General features: G+C 46.5%; 2 protein-coding genes across 8 annotated transcripts in view; both read left to right on the top strand.

The window, feature by feature from the left end:
* The window catches only part of Kdm5 (Lysine demethylase 5), a 61248-nt gene extending 54654 nt beyond the window's left edge, over window positions 1–6594 (top strand). For all 6 annotated transcript variants that reach the window (XM_089570702.1, XM_089570701.1, XM_089570704.1 and 3 more), the window contains 3 exons: window positions 697–879; window positions 1956–2136; window positions 4437–6594. In XM_089570702.1, coding sequence (XP_089426828.1) covers window positions 697–879; window positions 1956–2136; window positions 4437–4780 — 708 coding nt within the window. In that variant the 3' untranslated portion in view covers window positions 4781–6594. The remainder of the gene's footprint in view (window positions 1–696; window positions 880–1955; window positions 2137–4436) is intronic.
* A 6596-nt stretch (window positions 6595–13190) lies between these two features.
* Window positions 13191–14266, top strand: part of Lerp (lysosomal enzyme receptor protein) — a 74956-nt gene continuing 73880 nt past the window's right edge. For both annotated transcript variants that reach the window (XM_089570707.1, XM_089570708.1), the window contains exon 1: window positions 13191–13435. In XM_089570707.1, coding sequence (XP_089426833.1) covers window positions 13317–13435 — 119 coding nt within the window. In that variant the 5' untranslated portion in view covers window positions 13191–13316. The remainder of the gene's footprint in view (window positions 13436–14266) is intronic.

Raw genomic sequence — 14266 nt, forward strand, 5'->3', positions numbered from 1 at the left:
CTTTGTCAACGGAAACGCAAAATGGCTGTGCCACGAAACACAGCACTGCTGCCGATGGCGATGGCGATGAAGGCTGTTGACTTCAGTAGCCCATTGTTGCAAGACTTCCATAGTTTTTCTGCCAATGACCGGTATATAAGACGGGGGTCGACTTTTCGGCATGGTTTTTTGAAAAAAAATTCGACCTATATTCCGGTTTTTACGGTATACACAGTTGCAAAGCCAGCAGTCAGAGGCAAATGGAGTTATAAAGGCAATAAAACGGCACCCTCGCGTGCGGCTCACGGCTGATGAGCAGCAAGCTGCACAGCAAATACTTTGGTAGTTTCGGATTCAGGTGCGTGCAGGAAGTTTGCTGCACTCGCAGCTGTTTGTTTGGGAGAGCGAATCCCAGCACGAGCAAGGTTGGGTACAGAATGCGCAGTTCAAATTTTTTTTTTTTTTTTTTATCGAAACCAGTGTACAAGTTACAAGGCATTCTGCTGGGAATGGGTATCAGCATGGGTTTTGCAGTATGAAAACATAGCCATATGGCTGCACTTGGGTGAATTCAGCTTTAGGGGATCCCCCTAAATGTGTTGTACTAACACTGCTTTGCCCTGTGCCTTTGCCCTAGCACTGTTGCTCTAGCAGCAACAACCACGCTTGTCCTTATCGCCGTGTGGTTTCATTTTCATGCTGTCATGTGTTCTGCAGCCGCGCCCCAAGCCAAAGCTGCAGAAGCGAACACCAGTTAAGGAAGAGCCTGGCACTCCGTCCACGACGACAGCCAGCCAGGGCTCTTCGGGGGGAGCCGACTCTTCCACCAAAGCACCTGGTGGCGTCAAGAAGGTCGCTCGAGGGGGGACTGCCGATGCAGGGCGGCAGCCTGAGCGCAAGGTTTGTGCTTTCATTTGCTGTTCCTTATTCCCTCCTTTGTATGACCAGCAAGCGGGGCATGCAAGCTGTTGTGTAGTGGCAGCCCGTTTTGTGCACGGGTAGGCTTAGTGCTGAAACTGCTTCGACCTCTGCTGCTCTCTGGTGCAACTGTTTCTCCGCAGCAGCCTTCTTGAGACGGGGGACAAACACTGCAGCTGGACTTGTGTGAATTCTGATGCTAAAAGCCTGTGCTTTTACGTTGTTCCACTTTACACTGCTCAACTAGCTGTGCTGGGCTTTGAAGTGGAGAATGGCTTTCTGTGGCGGGAAGGTGAAGCGGATTTGCACCCCATAAGTGTGTGCAGTGAAGAAAATGAAAAGTTTCTGACAGCAAGTTACAAATAGTGCATCAGTGAAGCCAACTTCCCCAGGTTTTAATATTCAAAGCCAAAAAGTTATGGGCATGGAACCATTGAAATGGGGACAAGGACCAGACTGTGTAGAAGCTGTGGTATGAGCAGAAGTCGCTGAAATAAATACAGTGGATGGTGGCTTGAGGTTAAATTGAGTGGGTGCCTGAGGAGGAGTGACCTTTGTTTAGCGTGTTTGGTGTCTGTGATTATTCCTTCTGTTCAGCTGCTGTGCTTGAGTTTCTGTGGTTGACCATGGGGTGAAATGCAAAGGCGTCTGTGCAGATTTTTCGGTGCACCGTAATAATGAGCCGCAGGCGGCCAAAAGCAGTTCGGAGGCCTCCATTACATTATGCCCCGCATCTGACGGCATTGCTTTAGTGCATAAAAATCCATCAGGCAACCCTTGTTTGTTCGCTGAAATGTAGAGCGCTGCAAGGTATTAGCAAAACGGATTTATTGAGGCCTCGCGCTACATGTTGTCAGTCACTGCAGATGTTCAGTGCTCAGCAAGTGCTTTAGCACAGTTTGGAGGTGTTGAGGGTGACCTCTGGTGAAGAAGGAGGCAGTTTCCATCAGCTGTGATGCACATTTGCCAAGTCGAAAAATGTTGCGCATGGAGCAGTGCCAGCTTAGCTGTATGTGCACCTCATGAAACAAGGACGCCATGCCCGGTCAATTGCCCAGGTGCGGCCTGTCAAGAAGTTGCGTCGGGAAGATTCTGGGCCTGGCAGCACGGCCAATGGCGAGAAGGTGGTGAAGCGTCGGCGAGTGGCCCACCGTGGACAGGGCGCTTCGTCACCCTCTGCCGAGGAAGCAGAAGTGGCTGACGAGGTCTGCTCTGCGCCCAACTGTGTACAGCCTCAAGGTGGGAGGACCATCCTTTGCTGAATGTTTGTGCTAGGGTCTTTTTTTTTGTGGGTTTGCTTGAGAAGTAGCAGTGGAGTTGGGTTGCAGGCATTCCCACGTGCTCTTAAAAGGGGCTCTGAAACCCCTTCCGAGGAGAGCACATCAACTCGCTCAATCACTGCATTGTGTTGTCATGAGAACCAGAGCCAAATACCGTATAAACGCGTGTAAGGGCCGCACCCGTGTATGGGCCGCACCCCGCTTTCCCGAAGGAAATATTTAAAAAAAAATAAATCCGTGTAAGGGCCGCACCCGAACTTTCCATGACCCAGGCAGGAATAGCCTTCTAAATGCACGCGGCGTGGCCTCCGCGATCGCCTACGGCTGTGAACAACGGAGTGCTCGATCACGGATGGCTTGATCGCGGAGGCCAAGCACGCGCACAAGAGCTTCCAAAAACCGTCCATGGATGGTGCCCGAGGCCGCGATCATCGTCGTCATCCCCCCCCCCCCCCTCCCCCGCCGCGACATTCATGCGTCGCGACTTATCGCTATCTACTTCGGCATCAGTATCGCCAGCTCCAGCCTTTTGTGGCGTGTTAGCGCGTTTATCGCAGTTGTGGTGGTTGTGGCTTTCGCGTGCTGCCGCCGAGTAACTTAGATTTAACACGATGGGCAAGCACCTTATCAGCTACACGGCAGGGAGTTAGCTCTCGAACACGGCAAGCGTGCGGCGGACAGGGAATTTGACGTGGCCGAGAAGCGCGTGCATTGAGAAACATAAGCTGCAAAAAGCGCGCTTTTCGAGGCAAGCCGTGCTAGTTTCCCGAACTGGAAGAAGAGCTGCTCTGCTATGTGATGGAAGTGCGGAACGACGGCTACACGTTGACAGCGGACATGCTGCGCGGCTTCTTTTAGACGAGCATGCACCGGAGCTCAGCACCAGCTCAGAGTCGAAATATTCCGCGAGTGACGATTGAACGTATAATAAATGCCGCTCATTCCCTGATTGGTGTGTTTTTACTTAAAAAAAAAATTTTTTTTCCGTACATCGCGTGTATGGGCCGCACCCCGAAAATTGGCCCCCGAATCTGGAAAAAAAAGTGCGGCCCTTACACGCGTTTATACGGTAATACACTTCTGCACGCGGCAGAGGCCCCACAATCATGTGCAAAAGTTGGCGAGTTCTTCTTTGGCGTCTTTTTTCATGCTCGCACCCTCCTCCGTCGCTCGCACCTGCGTGTACAAGTCGAGAGGTGGCTGTTGGTTCGGTTCTTTCAGACGTCAGGCTGCTGCCACGGACGCGGTCAATAAGCCGCATAGCTCCGCCAGGCAAGGAAGCTCCGCCCCCGGAGGTGGGGCCAGCGGAGCAGCGCGGACCTTCCAGCGTATAAAGAGTGACGAGAGGAGAGGGAAAGGCACGAAGACGCTTAAATGCAAATTTTGACTACAGATAACTCAGTTTCTACAAAGCGCATTTAATTTCATTTTGTTCGATCTCCCTCACAGTTTGAATTAACGAGGTTCCACTCTATGCATTATATAGTGGCTTGGGTATTGGCGGCGAGTGCAGACAAGCTCTAAAAAAATCGAGCAGTTGGTTGCGGTTTGTTCGAAACTCAATATATTTTCTCTTGTACATTTTCTCTGTGGGCCATGTCACTGTGCCGTCAAAAAGTTCGAATAATCAAGCATGTCTGAAAAATCAGTGGTCCAATCTGGACCAAAGGACCAGATTGCTTTGAACTCTCTATTTGAGCTACGGTCTTGAATGGGGAAACCTGCAGGGTCATTAATACAGCGGGCACCTCCATGTTGAACTCCAGCTATACTTTAGAATAGTTCACAACACGAAATAAGTGGAGACACAGTGAGGGTACAAACATTGCTACGACAGAATGTTTGTATCCCCTCTGCGTTTCCCTTTATTTCATGCTGCGAATTTTTCTAACATGCAAGACACAAGCTGGCCCATACATCTGTGCTTCTGCAATGTAACTATTCGTTTATTAAACTAAGCGTCTTTAGGTATTAAGTTACAGAGCGCTCTTGAATGGGCAACATATGGACAAAAAAAAATGTGGCTTTGATGATGCACCACAACTAACGCAGCATTAGTTTTTGTGGCATGTTCTTTATAACAAGCATTAAGTCCTATGTAGCTAATCTATTGTTGTGTTTGGAGTGAAAGAATTTGCCTGCCTGTTTTTATGAACTTGGCAGCCATCACTGGCTTTTCATAACCTTTGTTTCTTTCTTTAGGTTGAGCAGCAGTTTTGCTATGAGGAAAGGATTCATTGCAGTCCTTATTCCTTGCAGGTGAGGCGGTCAACTGGGTGCAGTGTGACGGAGGCTGTGAACAGTGGTTCCACCTGCTCTGTGTGGGCCTTAGCATGAATGAGGTGAAAGACAATGAGGACTACTACTGCCCGCAGTGCAGTCGGCCTGACACGGCTAAGGCCACGAGCCGATCTAATGGCAGCAGTCAAGAAGACATGGCCGATGGCAGTGGTGGTGAGGAGCTGTCGCCTGAATCGTCCCAAGAAATTGCTGACTCATCGTCACCGGCCGCTGCTGCAGAGGTCGAAGATGACGGCGAAACTGTTACCACAATCACAAAGCCTCCCGCCCCCGCTGCGCCTCTTGTGTCGGCTGCTGTGTGAAGCGTTGTCTAGTTTGTTCCTGTTGGGAGTGAGTCGGGGCAGTAATTGTGCTCGCTGCGTTTGACCATGAGCGCAACCACAATGTTGAGCATTAGGTACGGGTGTGCAGTGGGAGTGAAGTGTGTCAGTAGCGAGATTGTGAAAAGTGTGGCCACCACTGTTGTGTGGGGCAGTCTCATGGTGTTCATCATTTCCATTCAGATTCTGGCGAGGGCTTGTTCCTTGGCAAAGTGGTGTTCGATAGTACTGTCTTGTGGGGTTCCAGATTCCTGCCCATGTGTGTGTGTGTGTGTGTGGTCTCCTGCTCTGGAGCGGGCAAGTGGCGCTCTGTTGTCCCTTGTGTCAGAAATGGAGGCATGTCCGCCTCCTGTGTGCAGTGTCCCTTCTTATATTTCTGCTTTCCTTTGCATGTGGCACAACTCAAGTCATCTTTGTTCTTTCCTTGGAATATTCTCGGGGAATTTTTTCTCGTCTGTCGGCACCATGTTTTAGTTAAGCTGCCCTCTTGTTTCTTGCTACGCTCCACCACACGAGCTCTGTGCAACCACCTTTTCTGTTGAGGCGTTCAGGCCACTTTGCTGTGCTTGTATCACTGGCAGAATGTTGCTAGGGTCTCCTTGATGAAAGGTGTTAGGACACTGCATGCACACACACACACACACACACTCAAAAACCTGCCAGCTTTCCTCTCTGAAGTAACTGTCAGCAGCCCAGCACTTGGACACCTTTGTACATATATACATACATTGAATGTCATATAAGAACCTATATAAAAACCATAAAAGGAAAAAAAAAATACCTGTATTACTAGATCATGGGGGTGCTTCTCCTCACCATGTAATTGCATACTGTTTGTGTTCTCTCGTCACTTCCCGCTTAGTGTGTACATGTACATTAAACATGCGGAACATTGCAACAGCATAAAATAAGTAGAATATTGTGGCACAGCCAACTCCAACCACTCGGGTGACTTGGTCTTGCGTGAACTCTGTTCATTGAGCGGTGCTTGCTGGCCAATCAGTGATTTGATGTCGTCGCACACCTTTTTAATCGTGTGATCAACGCGAATCTGGCTGTTGTACAACCCATTGTGTGTAATTCTCTTTGCATTGGTATCGGTAGTCATGACGAGTAATGAGACGAACAAAACTAAACAAAGCATTGCCGCGCCTCTCCCTTTCAGTTGCTCGCTGAGGGAAGGCCCTTCATTATCTCGGGGCATATGCCTTTTCCTCATCTTCTTTCTTGGCGTGCATTGATTTTTGTGGATGCGCCGCTGGTCTTTGCATTTCTCATTGTTTGCATTCATGGTCTTCTTGTACCACTTGTATGATAGGTTTGGCACTCTGGTAGAAAGAAGCCACATTTTATTTATTTTCATGTGCTATCGTGTGGCTCCATGGTAAAGCAAGAGTGCCATGCTGTGGCCTCAAGGGAAATTGTGTAGTTCCCTTCTTTTTAGGTAAGATTTTGTGCAATTTACTTCTTTATATCGGAATAGTAGTAAATTCTAATAGACTCGATTCTTTCTCAAGCCATTTCACTCCAGGAACAAGTCGACAAATCGTGGTGGGAAACGTATCTGCACCCTGCTTTGCATTGTAGAATCATTTCACTTGTAATAGTGCCGATCTGGTAAAGGAAGCTGCATTTATCCAAAGCATGCGAATTTGTTTTTATGGCAATCTTTCTTTGAGAAAGAGTTCTCTGGTGTAACTGCACACAAGCCACGGCTAGACAAGACAACACTTGAAGCTAATCAGGTTTATTTGGCTTTTCTTTTGTACATATGCATTAAAATTTTCTGGAGAATAGTGTGCTTGTGCCTCAATTGTGCCATAGCATGTGCCAAGCAAGAGCATGTTCTATACACATAACTGATGGTTGCTTTATTTTTTGTATGTGAATCAAAACCTCAGAATCTGAGCGTAGTTCATATTGCATCGCCATGGTGACTGGTTTGGTTATGGTAACTGCTTGGCTGATTTGGTGTAGTGATGGCAAGCGAACATGCTAAGAAGAGCACAGTCACTTCAATTCCAAACTTCCATTCCAAATTGAATGGCAAAAAACAAAGTGCAGCATCACACACACTGTGATGATGGATGTTTTCGGGAGCAGCCCCGACAAGGTCAGTGGAAGTAATTGTTGTCACCCATGACTTGATACTTCCTTCAGTTGTATCTTTCATAGCGAAAGCTGTATTAGCGATTTAGGAGGTACAACGGCAGCCCTAACGCTATTATCGAGGTGTCCAGTGTGAAGCGAGATGAGATGGGCCACTGTGCCATTCCTTTCTTCAAAACTAATCAGCGGCTCACTCCTGCCGTTCTCTCTCCCGTCGAATGGAAAGAGGGAAAGCACAGGGGCACCTTTCGCCTCCATCGAAACATGGATGCCGCGGTCGGGTTCGAGCCCAGGCAATCCAGCTCAGTAGCTGAGCTCGCTAACTATACCAACTATACCCTAACCACTGAGCCACCGTGCCGGGAGGAGCCCAATGGTACTATGTTGGTGGGCAAGCAAATGTCATCTGCAGGTGCCTTTCACAGGGTGGCGAGCTTCCAAAGCCTCGGAGGCAGGGGCTTTCCTCTAGGAACTGCTTCATGTGAGAGCTCTTGCTTTAACAAGTTTAAAAAAAGAGAAATGTTGTTTGCTGCCTATTCTGAGTGTCGCATTATCCCCGAAGTTGTGCCAACTACGCACAAGTTTAATGTCACTTTTAATAATGATATTGCGAAAGCGGATACACTGAGAAAAACTAGAAAAAATAGGCTTGGCCATCAGGAAATGAAAGGTGCAGTAACTGTCTCACTTCTGGGTGGTCACTTCAACTGCGTCGTGAGAGATGGGAGTGAAAGAGGGAAAAAGGTGCCATAGTGGAGGGCTCTGGAAAAATTTCGACCACCTGGAGATCTTTCTTTAATGTGCGCTGACATATTGCACAGCACATGGGTACCTTTTGCAAGAACAAGTATGCGATTGCAATGCTGAGAAAGTCTGTGTCGGGTATGAAGGTTTCAAAGACTGAACAGCGCTGTGAAGAAAACAGTGAAGGAGGCTACTGAGCCGGAGTACCCAGGTTTGAACCCAACTGTGCGGTGGCTGTATTTTGATGGAGGCGAAATGCACAAGGTGCCTGTGTGCTGTGTGATGTCGGTGCACATTAAAAATCCCCAGGTGGTCGAAATTATTTCAGAGCCGTCCACTGCAGCACCGCTTTCTTTCACTCCCACCTTCCTCACCTGATGGTGCGGTTGAGGTTTCCATCAAGAACTGAGACTGTTGCTGCGCCATTTCCCTTCCTCAGAAGCAATCAGTCGTCACAAGCTTTTCACTGTTTGTGCGATGGTTCCTCCTCACAAGGCTTCAATGCGTTTTCAAATTTTCTGCAGATTTTTTTTTTTTTTGAGGGTGGGGCAGGGGGCATAATAGCTCGAACTTCGATAACGTGAGTTGTGTCATTCATGTACTTTATATAGTTACTCATGTTTCAAGATGCAACAAGCTGCATACTGTTATGCTACCTAATCAAGTATGTAGTAAGACATTTCTGTGCATGTCATTTTTTTTTGTATGGTGCTGAGTCAGCTTAGGTTTGTTCATTGCATTTGTGAAGACCATACACTATTTTTGAAAAATAAGGACAGTAGCATTTGCCCATTAATTTTTAACTTTTTTTTATATTGAATAGATATTTGATTCGATAGTCCAAAGCATTTTTCTCCATATTCGGATTCTATTTATATTCGAAAATGTCAATAATCACACGCCCCTAGTTAAAAAAAAACATGGACGAGGCCTAGCTATTATCAAAAAACATAAATGCTTTGTTTGAGAGTTCGTATTTCAGCAGGCAAATAATATAGACGTGCACCATTGTCCGTTTGCTGGCACTTCAAGCATATGGGATAACATGTCCCGCTGTTCTACTAAAGCTACGCATGATGAGAAGCACCACAGTGAATGGCTCCAGATGAATTCTGACCATATGGGGTTCTTTAACTGTACCAACATCGCAGAGTGCACCATCATTTTTGCATTTTGCCTGCGCTGATAATGTAATGCTCTTGCATTAAAACAAAGCTTTTGTGAGCCCCTGGCCACTTTCACAAGCACACTGGAGATGCAAGTGCAGGTTTTGTTTTTTGTTGCAGATTTCCGAGGGTAAGCCACATTTATTTCTTCCATGCATCACGGAGTCATTGACGTCACGAGTCTGAATGTAGTGGTGGGAAGAAAAGCAGTAAATGAATCTTTTGCAGCCAAACAAACAAACATAGCCGAACAAACGTCGACATTTATTTACTATTTATGCATACTGGAAGCCCTGCTTGGGCCTCGCCAGGGGTAGGTACAGTACGCAAATAGTAAAAAAACGCGTTAATGGTTATTGGCTTCTTTCTAGATCGGCACCTCTAATAACACGCAGTCATTAGCATACGCAAGCAATTCTACTAGACCAAGTGATCCACCACAAACACACAAGGCCTCCCCTAACCAAGTCAAACAAATGTGCCTCAGTAGCCTAGGGACAGTGTCTCCAACTCTCTACCCAAGGGTCATGGGTGCAAATCCCAACCAATTACCCCAATTTTCTTTCCAGAGTAATTTACCTTACACCCTTACATGTCCTGACATTTGAGCCATGCTGTGACCCAAATCAAAATTTAACTCTAATTTTAATCATCTGCATTCGATCCACAGCTAAACGCAAACTGCACAACCCTATTGACCAATCCTGAATTAGCGCGGCAACGAGCACGGCTTTTCCTCTGAATGTCCACTCCAACGTTGTCTCATTAAAGGGCCTCAAATAAAGTTGCGGTATGCTTGGCATGTTACAGCACGCTGCTTCGGAAATATTGTCCAGCAAAAATTTTTTTAATATGCTTTGTAGAAGCCAAGTTATCTCTAGTCAAAATTTTAATTTCACTGCCTTTGCACCTTTCCCTCTCCCCTTGTCACTTTTCTGACGCTGGAAGGTCGGCGCTCCTCCGCCCGCCTCACCTCCAGGAGTGAAGCTTTCCGACCCGCCGGAGCTATGGTGCGAGAATGAAAAAGTCGCCGGGAAGGGCTCGCCAACTTTTGCACATGATTGTGGGTCCTCTGTTGCGTGTAGAAGTGCATTATTTGGCTCATGTTTTCATGACAACACAATGCAGAGATTGAACGAGTTGATGTGCTCTCCTCGGAAGGTGTTTCAGAGCCCCTTTAAAATGACAGAAAAGAAAGACATGACAGAAAAGTTCCAGAACAACATAGTTAATGTCCAGTGAAATCATGTAGTGGCATAGCACACAGACAAACTTCAAAAATCACTTGGTGCCATTTTTATTGCGTTGTTCTGTTGTGTGTACCGACAGAACAAGTCCGTAAACAGTTGTGTTAAGCACCTGTATATCACCAGAGTGCCCCTCTGGTATCGCCACAGTACAGACTCAAATAAGTGAGCTCACTCACTCTTGCCAAGTAGTCGCTGCCTTGGAGCAGCTTTGCTGAATGGTTTCCACATTGGAAAAGAGGCCCTCTGAGGACACTACCAGCCCATCCGTGGTGCCGAAATGCTGAAATCAGAACACGCTCTAAATGTGCCTCTAAACTTCATTACTAAAGGCCTAATGCTGCAATTCTCAAAGCTGTTAGCATATGGTGCCAGACGGATGAAGGCCAACCTAAGTTTTCAGCAAACTAAATTTTCTGTGGCCATTAAAAAACCAGTTGAAAAAGCGCCTTCAAACCTCCCAAATCTCCTTCCTTTGCTGAATCTTGACGGCCAACAAACGAGATGGGAACAGCTTTACTTCGCCGTCGCCGCAGACGATTTGAATATGCGACTTTTTTTGATCGATTTAGGCAAGTAACCCAAAAAGATGTAGCATAAAACGATTCCGCCGACCAAATGCCATTTCTGTGCAAAATTTGAGCTCGAACAATGCGCCCGTTTAGCTGGGAGAAGCATTCTACGGCATGCGTTTATTTGTGCAACACGCGATATATAAACATTCTATATAAATCTCTATATGACTCCATATAAATATCAGAAAAGCAGCAGCATACTTTTGACTTATTTATTAGAACACCATTTGAGGATCTGTGACGAAGTAAGAAAATAAGCCAAATGCATGTAAGATAAGCAAATAACGGCATTAACAACACAGAGCATCCATGTACGAGGATGTTGGATACTTAGGAAATATTGAAATATTCATCCATCTCGACACAGTTTTTCTCAAATCTTTGCAGTTGGAGGATTCCATCTTGAATTACCCTGAACCCACTGACATTCCTGAGTTCAACACATTGCTGACGCTTCAGTGAAACTACTACGGCAACCACAATGTGAATTTACGTAATGTAATATGTAAGGTTTTGGACAGGGCTTGCAACAGTGAAACTGAGCTGGACGATTTAATGTTTTAAAGCTAAAAACTTGCAGCCGAAGATATAAAGTAAAAATAGCCTTACAAAACAGCGCATTCGCTAATTCGTTTTGGCTCATTACATATCATAGGCACATCATGAGCAGACGGTGTTCCTCATGAAGGTAAAACATTTCACGACCCGAAAGACGCAGGTTCCATCCCGACCTGCTGCGGTCGAATTTCAGTGGAGGCGAAATTCTAGAGGCCCGTGCACTGTGCGATGTCAGTACATTAGAGAACCCCAGGTGGTCGCAATTTCCGGAGTCCTTCACTACGGTGTTCCTCACAGCCTGAGTCGCTTTGGGACCTCAACGCAGTGATCCCGATAAAATCAGTAACGTAACGTAAATTTCAGTACACGCCGGCAACAATATGGAGCCACAGCTTTCACTACACTCACGCGAACATAGTGTAGTTGTAGGACATCACGACCTCTGCTATGGTGGGCCCCATGACCCCGGTACACTTCTGTCTGCAAGGCCAGAAGAGCTTCAAACAAGAGTCAGTGCACAACAAAAGCATGCATGGCTCGATTACATGCTCACCTGTTTTGATTCGCGTCCAAACACTGTCAAAAGAGAACGATTTGCAGAGCATCGACCGCTCTACCGGCACAGTAAAAAAAAAACTGAATATGCTGGTTGCCCAGCTTCTTGGTAGCCATGGCACTCACAGACGAGGCGGAAACATGGGAACACCAACATACACGACGCCTATATCTTCTTCAAAGCTGCCAATTCGCCAAACTTCAACCAACTTCGTACTCTTCACATCTGCCAATTCAATTCGGACCACTTTGCCGCCATAACTGCCGTCTTTGTACGAGCCCGCGCAACCTCGTAACCTCATTGGTCACAAGCTTAAAACGTGGTACGCTGTTGTTTACAGCAATCCAGTCTTTCTTTAATTCAGGAGTTGGTTATATTAACTCTATGATTCAGGTTGATTCAAGTGTAGTGAACTAGTTCACTCTAAGTTTTGTCTTTTTTGATCGTCTCTCTTTTAACCATAGAGTTTCTTACTATTACCTAGAGGGAAAGCTGGCAAGCCGTCTATGGGAGTTTGCATGGAGACCCCACGTGACCACCTCAGCCACCATGGGCGCTCAAAGCATCATGGGGCGGTGAGCTACTTGTTGCGGAACTGTAACTTTTGGCCAAAAAATAATAAAAAAATAAAGCTGTTTGATAACTACAAACGTCCTAACATTCAATATCTTGTCTAATGATTGCAACAAACGAGCAGAAAAGCATTTAAAGGCAAAGTTTGCCTAAAATAAGACATGACTAGCTTTCCTATTGGCCAAGAGATGAACACTAAAAAAACTAATATTTCGTAATTAACAAGCGCACTTTTAAAAGTAAATATGTTTTCAAAAAAAATGTTGTTGTTTAGATACTTTAAGAGGTTTTTTAATGGCATTTCGGAAGAGTAAAATCTTTTATTGGCTCGTGTGTCGTCGCGTCTTCACTACTATGGCTTTTGCACACTGCGTTCGCGCGAAAGTCGTCTGCGCACACACGAACTACGTTTTCGGAATGAAACGCCTTAGTACTGCCACTCTGTGTTCCCGAAAAACTACGACTGTGCCGCAACAAGTAGCTCACCGCCCCATGATGCTTTGAGCGTCCATGTTGGCTGAAGTGCAGCGCCGCCAGCTTTCCCTCTAGGTAGTAGTAAGAAACTCTATGCTTTTAACCTTCTACCAAACCAATCCATACAAAAAAAAAAAATGGCTTGGATTAGTTTGGCTTCTTGATCAAAACTCTCTCACGCATTATTTATTTTTTTGATAACCTACTCAAGAAACTTATGCTTAAATAATGCAAGTGTGAAAAAAACATTGTTAATTTTATAAAATTACTAGAAAAATCTTTAAGTGCAAGGTGACGATGGTTAACATGCGCATTTGACACGTAGGTGGCGTACGACCCGCAACTTTGTCCATAAAGCAAAAATGAAAAATAAACAAGTAAAAACTGAGGCGCAGGGCGCAGTTAGCGGTTGGTTTGTAGAGCGCTGGAGATGTGTGCGGGCGACTCGCAGTATTGCTGGTTTTGCCTGTAGTGGTCTGTTTGAACAGCTTGACAGTGTTCAAGACACATGCAACTATGCATTTGCGCGAGTTATCACCACTTTTTCTCGTTCTTTCTGTTTGCGCTTCGTATGCCGCAGCGGGAAACGTCTGCACGGACCGCATTGGAGCCGTGAACGGGCCCGTCATGTTCAGGTAAATTGTCTAGCCGTGTTTTTTGTTGCCTCAGCGACCTTCCGAGGTATAGCTTATGCCTTCACGCGCTGTCTTGGCGGTTGGTCAAGGCTTTTCTCTAGTTTACGCCCATTGACCGATGCATTAACGGAAGAGCTCGAGGTGTTCTCTTGAAACGGAGTTGACGGTTTGGCGTATGCCCATGACTCATGCAATCCCATCACGAGCGCGTGCGTTTCAATGGATTCGTGGCGTCATGCGGTTACTCAACGTCAGCGCGAGGTGCTTTCGTTGTATCATCTTCATGCCTGCTTTTATATTCGCACTTAAGCTTGACACAGGTAGCAAACTGCTTTTGCCGAAACATGCTAAGCAAAAGGCCCGGACACTTCCGTTAAGCGATTAGCGTAAGTTGTGCCGTGCGTTAGTAGTTTATAGTGCACTATCTTCGCGCGTCGTTTCCCGGTTATGACGAGAAACGGAGTGAAAGGTGGAATTATAGCTTTTTCAAAAATAAAGCTAAGGCCTCGCTCTAGTCACTGACTGCGCACGAATGCGGCGTGTCGGCGTTGTCTGCTCGCAGGCAAACACCAGGTCGTTTTACTTCAGAGATCCCTCCCTCCACAGTTTTATTACCTGTTGGGCTTTGCTTGGAGCGGCTGAGTTTTCAGTCGTTGCGGTTGTCGTTCGTATTAGTCTCGTTTCCTGTCTACGTCTCGGCATGTATACGCGCGGCTAATTCACGCCGGCCGGATGATCTCATCGATTCCCTTCACATCCGCTTGCGTGCTTACCGTTTTAAGCCGCGCATTTGGCCGGTTTTGCACTCGCAAGTGCAACCACGGGGATTGT

This window comes from Amblyomma mixtum, chromosome 2, assembly GCF_055824585.1.
Source record: "Amblyomma mixtum isolate Tamu chromosome 2, ASM5582458v1, whole genome shotgun sequence".
NCBI lineage: Eukaryota > Metazoa > Arthropoda > Arachnida > Ixodida > Ixodidae > Amblyomma > Amblyomma mixtum.